Source organism: Macrotis lagotis, chromosome X (genome assembly GCF_037893015.1).
Source record: "Macrotis lagotis isolate mMagLag1 chromosome X, bilby.v1.9.chrom.fasta, whole genome shotgun sequence".
Taxonomy (NCBI): domain Eukaryota; kingdom Metazoa; phylum Chordata; class Mammalia; order Peramelemorphia; family Peramelidae; genus Macrotis; species Macrotis lagotis.
In genome coordinates this window covers 700574872-700591022 of record NC_133666.1, presented here as the reverse complement: position 1 = coordinate 700591022, position 16151 = coordinate 700574872, and the positions used below count along the sequence as shown (strand labels likewise).

General features: G+C 39.5%; 1 gene segment (V, D, J or C); it reads left to right on the top strand.

Moving 5' to 3' along the window:
- The first annotated feature begins 1457 nt into the window (after positions 1–1457).
- On the top strand, positions 1458–16140 carry LOC141499656 (immunoglobulin lambda variable 4-69-like). The segment is given in 3 exon segments: positions 1458–1615; positions 1743–2161; positions 15943–16140. Coding segments are annotated over 3 exon segments (663 nt in total).
- Positions 16141–16151: the final 11 nt, after the last annotated feature.

Sequence of the window (16151 nt, the reverse complement as noted above, 5' to 3'; positions counted from 1 at the left end):
AGAAAAGAAAGTTCTTGACCCCAGGGTCTTTAGCTGTGTGAAATGATTCCTGCCACAAAGTTACCTAATTTTATCAGAATAACTTGTGTTAAAGAAGAGGTCTGACCATCTGCTTTGCTGCTGTACTCTGAGGCCCATGGGACTTTTCCATTTGACCTGCAGCTGAAACTTGCCAGACTGGGAGCTCCTTGAGAAAAGAGTCTGGCTTCAGTTTTCATTTGGATTCCTAGTCCTTAGCATGTTTCTACCAGAGAAAGCACTTAATGGTTTTGCCCATTCATTTTGTGTGGCTATAACCAGATTCCAATGACCAAGGTGGGAAAGATAGACTTCTTTATCAGAATCTGTTCAATTGGATTCTCTTTGTTTACACATCTTCCTTGAGTCACTTTGAAGGCCTCCATCACTTTCAAAGATGGATGGAATAGTTACTTGGAGACATGACCTCTTTGCCTGTGTGGATGAGAGTCATTTGGGAAAACTCCATAAGAAGATGAGGAAAGATGCTGAAACTGTTGGATCATCCAGAAGACAATGACCCAAGACTTCCTTTTTTTCTTTTTTAGATTTTTTTGTTTGTTTTCTTTGGCAAGGCAAATAGGGTTAATTGGCTTGCCCAAGGCCACACAGCTAGGTCATTATTAAGTGTCCGAGGCTGGATTTGAACTCAGATACTACTGACTCCAGGGCCGGTGCTCTATCCACTGCACCACCTAGCTGCCCCCCTCCCAAAGACTTTCAAAGTATAATTCTTAGAGTTGTGGAGAGGTCCTATTATGGTCTTGGGTCTCAAATACAATAGTGAGATGTGAACATCTGTTCAGAATAGACAGAAGTGCCCCTGACTTGGCTTTGTCCAAGGGCCCTTTGAGATCTCACTACAGTCTTCCAATTTCTTCACCATTCATTAAACGTGAAGGTGCTTTTACCAAACCCACAGATGATCTCAGTGGAGCATATGTGATTAGAGTAATGAAGCAGAAGAAATCAAATCTTCATGTGAAAATGAACCAAGTCTTTGAATAACTATTGGAAGATGAGAAACAGAATTTTAAGTATTTGATCCCCTCTTCATAGATGCACTAACACCATCCTCTCAGGAGTCAAAGCACCCTTTTGTACTTTGGACAGGTACTACCTAGGAGGATTGGTGGGCAGGAAGGAGCAGTCTTGTTCTGGCTGCGGGACCACTGAAGATTGCTTACAAGGTTGGGATGAATTAAGGCCTGCAGCCAGTAGGTGAGACTCTAGGACAGATCTTGAGCTTGCAGTGATGGGAAGGGAAGACTAGTGGTCTCATGTGGAGCTCCATCCAGCTGGGAGACATCTCAGCTGGTCTTCTACACCAGTGCCACACCTCCATTTTCTGAAATATGTACTCTCCCCATGGGACCTGTGACCACAGAGGGAGGACTCAGGGTGTGGATAAGAAAGCCCAGGTTCAGACACAGATTTGCATTCAGCCCCCACCCACATTAAGGGGCTGCAGGGAGAAGATAAGAGGGACTAGACAGAACCCAAGCCCAGTTGTGTGCTCTTTGGGGAGCAGAGCTCTTGGGCCCCTGCACCATGGCCTGGTCTCTTGTCTGCCTCCTCCTGGTTACTCTCTGCTCAGGTCAGGGCTACCCTCAGACCCCTCCTCCTCCCTCCTCTTCCCTCCTTGCCCTCTCTTCTCTGGGAGGATCTCCAAGCACCTTCTTTTCTTTTTATTCCAGGACATTAATGAGTGTCTGTGTCTCTAGGTTCCTTTTCCCAGCTTGTGGTGACTCAGTCTCCCCCCATGTCTGTGTCCCCGGGAGCCACAGCCAGACTCACCTGCACCCTCAGCAGTCAGCACAGCACCCAACCTGTTTTGTGGTACCAGCAGAGCCCAGGAAAGTCCCCTCGGCTTGTCATGGTTGTGGCTAGTAGTGGAGAGGCACACAAGGCCAATGGGATCCCAGACCGCTTCTCTGGCTCCAGCTCTGGCGCCAATCGCTACTTGTCCATCAGCAATGTCCAGCCTGAGGATGAAGCCGATTACTACTGTATGTCAGCTGATAGTAGTAGTGGTAACACAGTGATCCATTCAGTGAGGAAGTTGGACAAAAACCTCTCCTGCCAGCCCAGGCCCAGCTTCCCACCTGGCCTCAGGCTCCTGATACCCCACCCCACCCCAGCTGTGAGGGCTAGGTCAAGTCTTTCTTGGTTTCTGTCTCCACCATAATCTGCCTTCATTCTGTCTCTTTCTGTCTGTGTGTGCATATCTCTGTTTAGAAAATTACATAATGACTTTGAGGTCAAACTTAGAGTGACAGAAATGGACTGGAACCCCAGTTCTTCTGTCCCCTGACCAGCATATCTCCCCCTTCCCATGGGGCCTCTGAGGGGACACCCACCAGGGAGAGCTTCAGCTGAGCCTTCAGACTTTGGGATGTGACTGGTGGAGAGGGAGGCCCTGCCTCCATCTTGCTGCCCTGGCAGAGACTCTGTCAGCTCTCATAAAGAGCATCCTTGGTGGCCTAAGGTGACCTTGTGGACACTGGCCAGGGCTCATGAGGCCATGACCAGAGATACTTTGAAGGGGAAGCAGAGACATCAGGAAGGAAGAGTGAGCAAAGAAGATGGTGCCGGCTGTGGACCCTTCTTGTACAGAGTGGGCAACTCCACTAGGCCAGGACTAGCGGACTCCTGAGTTCAGAACCCTCCAGGTGGAACCCCTGCCCCAAATCTTCAAAAGGAAGCCAAATCTGCTCCAGGCCTTGTCAACCAGGCAGAGGGTCAACACACCCACCCCCAGGTCTGGCTGCCTTGGCATTCGAGGCTCTTGACTCAGTCTTCTCAGCTTCCGCACCAGGGGGTCAGCTCAATCCCTAAACAAGAAAGTCTCTTTGGGTAAAGTCTTCCCTATTGAGACAGAGAAGTGGAACCTTAGAGATAGCTGGAGTCACCAAGCCCTGAGTTCAAATCCGCCCTTAGATAACTAGGAATTGTTTGAGACTGGCAACCTTTATCAATCTTAGTTTTTCCCTCTGTTAAACAGGCATCATATGGCCCCTTCCTCCTAGTGTTTTTATGAGGATAAAGTAGACATGTTTGTAAAGAACCTTGCCAACCAGAAAGCTCTATTGTAATAGGATTCTTATCAAGTCCACACCCACCTACCACTCACAGGGGTGCTCCCTCAGTCTAAAACTACAAGGGCACCTGCCTGGGTAGGTCCACACACCACAATGGGTCCCCAAGAACCTTTAACAATCAAAGGACACAAGGAACTCTAAAATGGGTGTTCAATGAAGCAGGAATTCTTTGGAATAACAATGACCAAATGCTAGGAAAGCCTCTTTGACAAATATGCTGAGCCCAATGAGAAGAACAGGTATAAATGGCAGTACCCCCACACAGATCCATAGAAGGGCCCAGACAGTGAAGCCAAACTACTCCTGGGTAGTGCAGGATCCCAGTATTCTTCTCATACAGCACTGATCACAGTCGTCCAGTTAGCCTCTAAGCCTTCATGAAGCTTCTACTGTGTGAGGGGGCCTGAACTGAGCTCTGGGGATTCAAAGAAAGGGAAACGAGAATCTCCAATTTCAGGAGCTTGCACTCTAATGGAGAGACAACATACAAACACCCATGTGTGGACACACTGAGGATAGGAACAGTGGATCTGTGGAGGGCAGAGGCTAGGCCCAAGAGGAATTGGGAAAGGCTCCTTGTAGGGGGAGAGTTCAGTTGGGAATTGAAGGAAGCCAAGGAGCAAATGGGGGAAGACCGAGCATTTCAGACCCAAGGAGAGTCCCTGGAAATGCTCAGAGGAAGGAGATGGAGAGTCTAGTGGGGGAGCAGCCTCTCTGTCAGGCAATCCCTCCCCCAAGCTCTCTAGGCCTGTCCCTCTCTCCAACTTTACTCCTCTCTCATCCTTCCTCACCTCCTCCATCTTCTTGCTCCTTTACTGACCCAGACTCCCTGTCCACCCTTTTCAGCACTGGCTGCATTGTCTCTCTCACTTCTTTATTCCTTGATGCTGGTGGGGGAGGTAGGATCCTCCTTGACCCCACTGGCACTGCCAGGCACTCTTGCCACCATCATCAATAACTTCTCTTCCTCTGTACTCTATTCATCATTGAATCCACATTCTGGTGGCTACTTTGGACTGACCTCCCTGACTGTGGACGTGCAATCCTGGTTCTGCCTCTCAATCACTCCCTGCATGACCTTGGGATGGCCACAGGACACAAGTTCTCTAGACTGTCAGGGTCAGCCTCAGTGGCCTCTGAGATGATTACAAGCTGACAGACTGGTGCTGCTCTGTCCAAGTTTCCTCTCCGACCTCTTGTCAGGACCATGACCATCAGTGTGTCTTTGAGCAGAAAACAAAAATGAATCTCTTCTATGAAGTCCAGACAGACTGACCAACTTCTTTCCTCCAAGACTGGGCCCATTCTGAAGCTGGCCCAGGTCAGGCTGCCCTTGGTGCTGGCTACTTCCGGGCAATGAGATGAAAGGCCTGACCAGTGTTCTGCTTAGTGTTCTCCCCATCTCTCACCCCTGTTTCCTGTAGCCCCAGCTGACTATCTCCCTTTGGGGTGTCCATATGTTCAGGGAATACTAGGATTTCAAGGCTGTTCATCCAGGACTATCCACCTAATTCACCCAGCTCTCACCTGAGGCTCCAAGAAGCTGAATCATCCTCCATAGTCATAGCCTAGTAAACAATTTTGACAGAGAGGATAATCCAGATTGAGTTTAACTGAAGTCATATCATGAGTTGGAGTGAGGGGGTAGGGGAAAGGTGTCCACCCTAAGCACATGATGACTTCCACTGCAGGATGGGCTGATGGGAGCAATTTGTTCCAACAGCCATGAACAAAGCTGAAGCTGATGTTAGGGAACACTTAGTACTTGGTTTGACTGGGAGAACATTGTACACTTTATCAGCAACATTGTGTGATGATCAGCAATGATATTCTTAGCTCTTCTCAGCAATAAAGAGTCAAAGTTTATTAAGTTGTCAAACCTAACTTCCTGTTAAAATGTCTGGTTTCTTACTATTGTGGAAAATGGACTTATCTCTCCATATAATTATTACAATCTTAGGAAGATAAATGACTAAAAAGTGAAAACTTTGTGCTGCCTTTATGTTTTAATCCAGGAAAGAGAAAATTATGCATCCTTCATTCTACAAGATAGAAATGAATAAGGATGACTGAGCAATTGTGCAACCTAAGGATGATGTTTGCCCTTCATTTTCTTTATTTTTTACTATTTCACTTATTTATTTGTTTATTTGTTTGTTTGTTTTGGTTTTAACAAGGCAAAGGGGGTTAAGTGGCTTGCCCAAGGCCACCCAGCTAAGTAATTATTAAGTGTCTGAGATCGGATTTGAACTCAGGTCCTCCTGACTCCAGGGTTGGCTCCGGATGCAAGGCAGTCAGTGTTAAGTGACTTGTCCAATGTCACACAGCTAGTAAGTGTCAAGTTGACTGAATCCAGATTCAAACTCGTGTCCTCCTGATTCCAAGGCCAGTACTCTATCCACTGTGCCACCTTGCTTACCTTGCAATAGACTGACCTCCAATGAGGTGAATTATTTCTTTATCCTTTTTGATGTATAAATATCCTTGTCTTCCCTTGCTCAGGGTAGTCATTTCCATAGTCACCTTCACCTATAGGCTTCTTGGTAAATTCTAAAGGATATCAACAACTAATGCTGAAGTCACTGACAATATGCCTCAGGTTTAAGTTCATCTCTCTCTTGTGAACTTTTCAACTGAATAGGTGGTTTTGAATGTCATTATCCTCTTGTGTGGCAAAGAACCTGGTGCTGATTCGATTCTAACTAAGATTTACAAGGCAGGGTGTTCAATGCTCAGACAAAAGCTGACAAAAAGGATTTGTGATCTATGACAAGAGAAGATTGTCCCCCTAGGAGTTCAAGAATGCCTCCAATGGCCATTCCTATATATACAAAAGGAAACAGCATGTCCTGTGACCATCAGGAAGTGGGGAGAGAGACTGTGTCTCTTTTAGTCATCAATGAAAATATTTTTGTCTGAGTTCTCATTAATAGACTGAACCTTTACCTGAAGATGGTGCCCAAGAGCCAGTGAAGACTTCAGAAAGGAGTAAAAACAGTCGATATGCTGTTGGCTTTTTGATAATTCCAGGAGAAATGCCAGGAGCAGAATAGAGGCTTGTCCACAACATTTGTCAGACTTCGGTCTTTGATACAGTCAGGAGGAATTGCGGAATGTCATGGAAAAACTGAGTTGCCCAGAGAGGTTCATTGGTATTGTAAGTCTGTTTCATAATGGCATACTTTCTTGGCTTCTGATCATGGACAGTGATCTTTCACTTGTCCAGTCACCAGTGGAAGAAAACAACCCTGTGGGCTCCCATGCTTTTAAGCAAGATGTTTTCAGCATCATATTGAACATCTTCACAAGGAGGATGAAAACATCTTCATTCAGTTACTGCCCTGATGGTAAATTATTTAACTTGACATGGTTACTAGTCACGATTAAAATAGAGGGAGAGTTGATGCATAAAGTTTTGTTCACAGATGACCGAATGCTGATGCAGCCTTTGAATTTGAGAAGCAGGAGAGAATGGGTGGATTCATTGTTGCTTGTGATTATGTATGGAACTGAGAATGGGAGTCACCATGGTGCCTAAGCCCTGGAGGCTCTTTTGTCCCGGAGAGAGGAAAGTAGAGGAGTGATACTTGGGTCTAGAAAATGATGTGAGGAATAGAGAGCCAAGAGGAAGATGCTTCCCCATGTGCCTAGACAAGAATGAAATGAATGCCTGCCTGCAGTCTATCCTACCAATTAAAACATCAACAAAGATAGTAATAAACATGATAAATCTTTCACTTACCACATTCAGTCCATTATTCTGGCCTTTGTTTCTGCCCCTCTCCCCATGGTGGTGAAGAAGCTGGGAACAATTATACATGTATAATTGTACTTAACATAATTTCATATTATTCATATTGTGAAAGAGGAATTAAAATTAAAGTGGAGGAAAATCATGAGAAATCAAAGAAAAACATAATAGAAGACTTTTAAAAACTGAATATATAGCATGTCTTGCTGTGCATCTCAGAATTCAGTTTTTTCTCTGCATATGAGCAGTATTTTCCTTGCCAGTTCTCTCAGGAGTGTCCTTAATCATTGAACTACTGAGAGGAGCTGCATCGATCATAGTTGATCATTTCACATGATATCATGAACTGATGTACAATTAAACTTTATGCACCTAATGGTATAGCATCCAAATTCTTAAAGGAAAAACTGAATGAATTACAAGGGAATGTAGACAGCAAGACTTTAATCCTGGGGGACCTCAACCTTCCTCTCTCAGAACTGGTTAAATCTAACCACAAAATAAACAAGAAGGAAGTTAAGAAGGTCAATAAAATCTTAGAAAACTTAGATATTATGGACCTCTGGAGAAAACTGAATGATAATAGAAAAGATTATACCTTTTTCTCTGTAGATGGTACCTATACCAAAACTGACCATGTATGTGGGCTCATAATCAAATGCAGAAAGGTGGAAATAATAAATGCATATATTTCAGATCATGATGGAATAAAAATGACATGTAATAAGGGACCAAGGGAAGATAAACCAAAAATTAATTGGAAACTAAATCAATTTTAAAGTAAGAGTGGACCAAACAACAAATCATGGAAATATTCAGTCATTTCATTCAAGAAAATGATAACAATGGGACATCATACCAAAATTTAAGGGATGCAGCCAAAGCAGTTTTTAGGGGAAATTTTATATTTCTAAATGCAAATATGAATAAGATAGAGAAAAGGGGAGATCAATGAACTGGATATTCAACTAAAAACATAGAAAAAGAACAAATTAAAAAATCTGTAATTAAATACCAACTTAGAAATTCTAAAAATCAAGGGAAAGATTAATAAAATTGAAAGCAAGAAAACCACTGACTGGATTAAATAAAACTAACAGTTGAATTTATGAAAAGACCCAATAAAATAGATAAACCTTTGGTTGATCTGATTTAAAAAAGAAAAGGGAAAACCAAATTGCCAGTATCAAAAATGAAAAGGATGAACTCACCAAAAATGAGGAAATTAAGGAGATAATTTGGAGCTAATTTGTCTGACTGTATAGCAACAAATTTGATAACAGGGAAATTGATGAATATTTACAAAAATACAAATTACCCAGATTAAGAGAAAAGGAAATAAAATATTGCAATAGAGGAGAAGAGGGAGGAGATGAGAACCACCTGAATCTTACTCTCATCAAATTTGACTCAAAGAGGGATTAACACACACACTCAGTTGACTTTGGAAATTTATCTTAACTTTCAAGTATTAGAAGGGGGGAGAAAGGAGGAATTGACAGAAGGAAGAAGGGGCAAAAGGAAAGGGGAAAGAAAAGGGAGCAGGTTGGATAGAAGAGAGTAAACGCACTGAAGGAGGTGCTATTCAAAAGCAAAATATTGAGAAATAGGCATAAGATGATCAAAGTGGATCAATACAAACAGAGGGAAGATAGCATGTAGGGCAATAAAGAGTTAGTAATTATAATGGGTACCATGAATGGGATTAATTCTCCCATAAAATGGAATTGGACAGCAAAATAGATTAATAACCAGAATCCTATAATATGCTACTTACAAGAAACTCATCTGAAGCAGGGAGATACATACAGAATAAAGGTAAAAGGTTGGAGTAGAATATATTTTGCTTCAGCTGAAGTGAAAAAGGCAGGAGCAACAATATTATCTCAGACAAAGCAGCTTCAAAACTATATCTCATTAAAAGAAATATGGAAGGAAATTATATCCTCCTAAAAGATACCATAGAAAATGAAATAATTTCAACACTAAACATGTATGCACCAAACATATTGCATGCGAATTCTTGGAGGAGAAACTGAATGAGTTACAGGAAGATTGCCAAACTCTACTGGTGAGAAACCACAACTTCTCTCTCAAAGAATTAGCTAAATCTAACCATAAAATAAACAAGAAGGAAGTTAAGGAAGTAAATAGAATGTTAGAAAACTTAACTATGATAGATTTTGGTGATAGAAAGGAATATACCTTTTTTCTGTAGTTCATGGCACTCACACAAAAATTGACCATGTACTAGACCATAAAACCCTCACAACCAAATGAAGAAAGTCAGAAATATTGAATGCATTCTTTTCAGACCATGAAGCAATAAAAATCACGTGCAATAAAGTGTCATGGAGAGATAGACCTAAAATTAATTGTAACTAACCTAATTTTAAAGGATAAGTGGATCAAACAACAAATCACAAAAAAGAATTAATGATTTCATCAAAGATAATGACAATAATGAGACAATGTACAAACCTTAAGGGATATCGCCAAAGCAGTTATTAGGGGTTATATCTCTAAATGCATACATGAATACAATAGAAAAAAGATGAAATCAATGAATTGAGCATGCAACTAAAAAGTTAGAAAAAGAACAAATTAAAAATCCCCAATTAAATATCCAATTACAAATTCTGAAAATTAAAAACAAAATTAATAAAATTGAAAATAAGCTATTGAACTAATAAATAAAACCAAAAGTTGATTTTATGAAAAAAATCAATAAAATAGATAAACCTTTGGTTAATTTGGCTGAAAAAAGAAAGCAGCAAAACAAATTGCTAGTATCAAAAATGAAAAAAGATGAATTCACCACTAATGAGAAAGAAATTAAGGTAACAATTTAGAACTATCTTGCCCAACTATTTGCCAATAAATTTGATAAAGTGAAATGGAAGAATATTTACAAAAATATAAATTGCTAAGTTTAAAAGAAGAGAAATTAAATTTCTAAATAACCCTATCTCAGAAAAAGAAATTCAACAAGCCATCAGTGAATTCCCTTAGAAAAAATCTCCAAGGCCAGATGGATTCACAAGTGAATTCTATGAAACATTCAAGAACAATTGTTTTCAATTCTATATAAACTCTTTGGAAACATAGAAAGACATGGAACTCTGCCTAATTCCTTCTATGATACCAATATGGTGCTGGTACCTAAACCAGAAGGGGTCAAAACAGAGAAAGAAAATTATGGGTCAATTTCCCTAATGAATATGGCTACAAAAATTTAAATAAAATATTAGCAAAGTGATTACAGCCAAGTTTTCACTAGTATACACTAAGACCAAGCAGCATTTATTCCAGGAATGCAAGGTTCATTCAATATTAGGAATTCTGAGGCCTAATTGAATATATCAATAATAAACATAAAAGAAATCATGTGATTATCTCAATAGCTGCTGAAAAAGCTTTTGACAAAATATAGCTGATTTTCTTCCTAAAAGCACCACAGATCATAGGAATAAACGGATTGTCCCTTAAAATGATCAGAAGTATCTATCTGAAACCATCAACAAGCATTACATGCAATGGGGATAAGTTAAAGGTGTTCCCAATAAGATCAGGGGTGAAACAAGGATGCCTGTTATCACCACTCCTATTCAATATTGTGTTAGAAATATTGACTTCAGCAATAAGAGAAGAAAAAGAATCCAAAGGAATTAGAATTGAGATTGAAGAAACAAAACTCTCATTCTTTGTAGATGATAAGATGGTATGCCTAGAGACCCCCCCAAAAATCATCTAAAAATCTACTGGAAAGATTTAGCAACTTTAGCAAAGTTGCCAGATATAAACTAATTCCACATAAATCCTCAGCATTTTTGTAAATTACTAACAAGATACAGCAGCAAGAGATAGAAAGAGAAATCCCATTTAAAATAACTTCAGACTACATAAAAGACTTGAGAGTCTACCTGGCAAGGTAGGCTCAGAAGCTTTATGAAAACACCTATAAAACACTTTTCACAGAAATAAAATCAGAACTAAATAATTGGGGAAATATCAATTGCTCATGGATAGATCAAGCTAATATGAAAAAATGACAATTCTACCTACATTAAACTACTTTTTTAGTGCTATTACCAATCAAACTTCTAAAAAATTACTTTGGTGAGCAAAAAAATAGAACTAAATTCATACAGAGGAACAAAAAGTCAATAATTCAAGGTAATTAATGAAAAAATGCAAAAGAAGGCAGCCTAAGCATACCAGATTTAAAATTATATTATAAAGCTTTAGTTAGGCTAAGAAATGAGTGGTGGATCAGTGGAAGAGATTAGGTACAGGAAACAATTATAGTAATCTGCTTTGGATAAACACAAAGACTCCAGATTCTGGGATAAGAACTCAGGCTTCAATAAAAATTGCTGGGAAAACTAGAAGACAGTATAAAAGAAACTAGAATTAGATCAACATCTTATACCCTACACCAAAATAAGGTCAAAATGGGTGCAGGATTTAGACATAAAAGACAGTATTATAAGCAAATTAGAACAAGAAATAGTTTACCTGTCAAATCTGTCTAAAGGGGAGCAGTTTATGACCAAAGAGGTGATAAAGAACACTTAAAAAACAAACTGGATAATTTTGATTACATTAATTAAAATGTTTTTGCACAAACAAAACAACTCTAACCAAGATCAAAAGAAATATAGTAAATTGGGAAACAATTTTTTAATTTTTTTTGCAAGGCAACAGGGTTAAGTGGCTTGCCCAAGGCCACACAGCTAGGTAATCATTAAATGTCTGAGGTCACATTTGAACTCAGGTCCTCCTGACTCAGGGACGGTGCTCTATCCACTGCACAACCTAGCCACCCCCCACTGTGCCACCTAGTTACTCCAGGAAACAATTTTTACAACTAGTGTTTCTGACAAAAGTCTTATTCCTAAAATTAGAATGTTAGAAAACTTAGATATGATAGACCTTTGGAGAAAATTGAATGGGTATTGAAAGGAATACACTTTTTTTTCCCTGTAGTATATGACACACAAAAATTGACCATGTACTAGGGTATAAAAATAATCAAATGCCAAAAAGCAGAAATAATGAATACTTCCTATTCAGACCATAATACAATAAAAATCATGCACAATAATGGGTCATGGAGAGATAGACCTAAAACTAATTGGAAACTAAAAACCTAATTTTAAAGAATGATTGGATCAAATAACAGATTATAGATAGAATTAATGATTTCATCCTAGACAATAAAAATAATGAGCAACATACCCTAACTTGTGGGATACAGCCAAAGCAGTTATTAGGGGATATATTATATATCTAAATGCTTATATGAATAAAACCTAGAAAGAGGAAATCAATGAACTAAGCAGGAAACTAAAAAAGTTAGAGAAAGAACAATTTAAATACTCGCAATTAAATATCAAATTAGAAATTCTAAAAATTAAAGAAGAAATTATTAAATTTGAAAGCCAGAAAACTATTTAACCAATAATTAAAACCGAGTTGTTTTTTGAAAAAAAAAACAATAAAATAGAGAAACCTTTCATTTATTTAATTTAAGAAAAGAAAGAAGAAAACTCGATTATTAGTATCAAAAATGAAAAGTGGATTCACTACCAATGAGGAGGAAATTAAAGTAATATTTGGAAATATTTTACCCAACTGTATGCCAATAAATTTGATAATCTAAGTGAAATGGATGAATATTTACAAAAATATTAGTTGACCAGGTTAAATGCAGATGAAATTAAACACCCAAGTAATCCTCACAGAAAAAAGAAATTCCACAAGCCATCAATGAACTCCCTAAGAAAAAACCTCCAGGGTCAGATGGATTCACAAGTGAATTCTATCAAACATTTAAGGAGCAATTGGTTCCAATTCTATATAAACTCTTTGGAAAAATAGGTGAAGATGGAACTCTGATTAATTTCTTCTATGACATTAATATGGTGCTGGTACCTAAACCAGGAAGTGTCAAAACAGAGAAAGAAAATTATAGACCAATTTCCCTATTGAATATGGATGCAAAAATCTTAAAGAAAATCTTAGCAAAGAGATTACAGCAAGTTATCACTAGGATAATACACTATGACCAAGCAGGATTTATTCCAGAAATGTAGGGTTGGTTCAATATTAGGAAAACTGTCAGTATAATTGACCATATCAATAACAAGCCTAACAGAAATCAAATGATTATCCCAATAGATGTTGAAAAAGTCTTTGACAAAATACAGCACCCATTCCTACTAAAAACACTAGAGAGCATAGGAATAAATGGATAGTTGCTTAGAATGATAAGCAGTATCTATCGGAAACCAAAACAAGTCTTATATGCAATGAGGATAAGCTAGAGGCATTCCCAGTAAGATCAGGGGTGAAACAAGGATGACTGCTATTGCCACTACTATTCAATATTTTATTAGAAATGTTAGCTTCACATTTCTGAGGTACCACCTCACACCTCTCAGATTGGCTAATATGATCAGAAAGGGCAATGATCAATGTTGGAAGGGATGTGGGAAATCTGGGACACTAATACATTGTTGGTGGAGCTGTGAACTCATCCAACCTTTCTGGAGAGTAATTTGGAACTACAACCAAAGGGCAACAAAAATGTGCCTACCTTTTGATCCAGCAATACCACTACTGGGCCTATATCCTGAAGAGATGAAAAAGGGTGAAAACATCACTTGTATAAAAATATTCATAGCAGCCCTGTTTGTGGTGGCAAAGAATTGGAAATTAAGTAAAGGTCCCTCAATTGGGGAATGGCTTAGCAAATTGTGGTACATGTATTTCACTATTGTTCTATTAGAAACCAGGAGGGACAGGATTTCAGGGAAACCTGGAAGGATTTACATGAACTGATGCTGAGTGAGATGAGCAGAACCAGAAAAATACTGTACACCTTAACAGCAATATGGGGGTGATGATCAACCTCGATGGACTTTGTTCATTCCATCAGTGCAACAATCAGGGACAATTTGGGGCTATCTGTGATGAAGAATACCATCTGTATCCTGAGAGAGAATTGTGGAGTTTGAACAAAGACCAAAGACCTTCAGTTTAGGAGGAAAAAACTATTATTTTATTATGTAATTTTGCTCTCTCTTATATTTTATTTTTTTCCCTTAAGGATATGATTTCTCTCTCATCACATTCAACTGAGATCTATGTATACCATGGAAACAATGTAAAGACTAACAGAATGCCTTCTTTGGAGGGTGGGGGAAGGGAAACAAGAATGGGGGAGAATTGTAAAACTCAAAATAAATAAAATATTCCTTAAAAAAGAAAAGAAAAAAGAAATTAAAGGAATTAGAACTGGGAAGGAAGAAACAAAACTCTTACTCTCTGCAGATGACATGATGGTGTGTACCTAGTGAACCCTAAAATATCTTCTAAAAAACTACTAGAAACAATTAGCAACTTTTTCAAAGTCACTGGATGTAAAATAAACCCTCACACACCCTCAGCATTTCTATATATTACTCGCAAGATACAGCAGGCAGAACTAGAAAGAGAAATCCCATTTAAAATAACTTCAGACAACATAAAATACTTGGGAGTCTACCTGGCAAGGTAGATTCAGAAACTCTATGAAAAAAACTATAAAATACTTTTCATACAAATAAAATCATATTTAAAAAACTGGGCAAATATCAACTGCTCATGGATAGACTGAGCTAATATAATAGAAGTGGTGGCAAACAAACTGGTAAAAATTATATGTGTGTATTTGTGTTTCATATAATTCCATTTTAGTCAAACAGTGAAAAAAGAATAAGAATAAAAAGGGGGGGATAATCATTAGCAAAAAGGAAAAAAATAGAAGATTTAAAATAAAGCAAACATAATATCCTTTGCTGTACTTTCAGAATCCAGTTTTTTCTCTGGACAAGGATGGCATTTTCCATGTTAACAGCTCTCTCAGGACGGTCCTTGATCACTGAACTGCTCAGAGATGCTGCATCCATCATAATTGATCATCTTACAATGTTGTTATTAATGTGAAGAATGTTCTCTTGGTTCTGCTCCCTTCACTCAGCATCAGTTCATAGAAGTCTTTTGATGAGACAGTGATAAAGTCAGTTGTTGGCACAGTGTGCCGGACTGATCATCACTTCTCCAAGTTAAGCATGTGCACTCTACAAAAGAGTGGTCCCAGGGCAAGAACACTTAAACAACATGACTTAATGTGAATAGGTTAGCTTCCTTTTCCAAGCAGGAACAATTCTTTGCTAACTTGGAGGGAAAGCTGAGCAACACATGGTTGACAACAGAAGAGCAGAAGAAGAGGGGGTAGATTTCAGGGATTTCATGTTGGTTAGCTTTTGTGCTTCCTTATCAAGGAAGACCCAAAGGGCATCACTAGGCTTGAGACAAATGACTATGTCCAGCTGTGGCTGATCAGACCAATAGGAGCTCAGAATGCTCTACCACAGTCAGACACGAATAGTCCATGGGAACACCTGAGGTGGGTTCAGTGTCACATTTCTTTTGAGCTGCTTTCATTCTGCCTTCCTCCTAGGGTGCAGCCCCCTCACTAAGGAGGGCATGCCATGCTGGGCAGTCCTGTGCCAGTGTCTCCTATGCTGCATAGTAAGTCCTAAAGTTCTTCAATGAGACCTTCAGAGTGTCCTTGTATCTCTTCTTCTGACCCCGTCTGAACACTTGCCCTGTTAATTCCCCATAAAATACTGTTTTGGGTAAGCGGATGTTGGGCATTCTGACAACTGAGATTTATAAGGCAGGGGGTCCCCTGCTCAAACAAAAGCTGACTAAATGGTTGGGTTATATGGCAAGAGGAGGTTGTCCCCCATTCCTCCACATGCATATTGTTTATTTACATGATTTTCTTCCCCATCCCTTCCCACTTCCCTCCCCTCAGTGGATAACAGTCGAGTGACCATGAGCATACATGAGTAAAGAGTAATGAAGCAGCAGAACAAAAGCCAACCTTTGTCTGAAAAGAAACTAAGTCTTTGGATAACTATTGGGTGATGAGAGACAAACGATTTCAGGGCTTGGACCCTTTATACACATGTACTAAGGCTGTCCTCTGTGGAATCAATGCCTCCTTTTGTCTGGTAGACAGATGCCAGCCTGGAGGACTGGTGGGCAGCAAACAGGGGTCTTGATTTTGCTATGGGACCCTTGAGGGTTGCTTACAACACTGAGATGTATGTGAGGACTTCAGTCATTAGGTGGTGGTGTGGGACTGGTCCAGAGCAAGCAGTGGCTCTGGTGGGGAGGGAGGGGATAACAGCACACTGTGACTGGCCGTTCTGAGCCCTGTGATC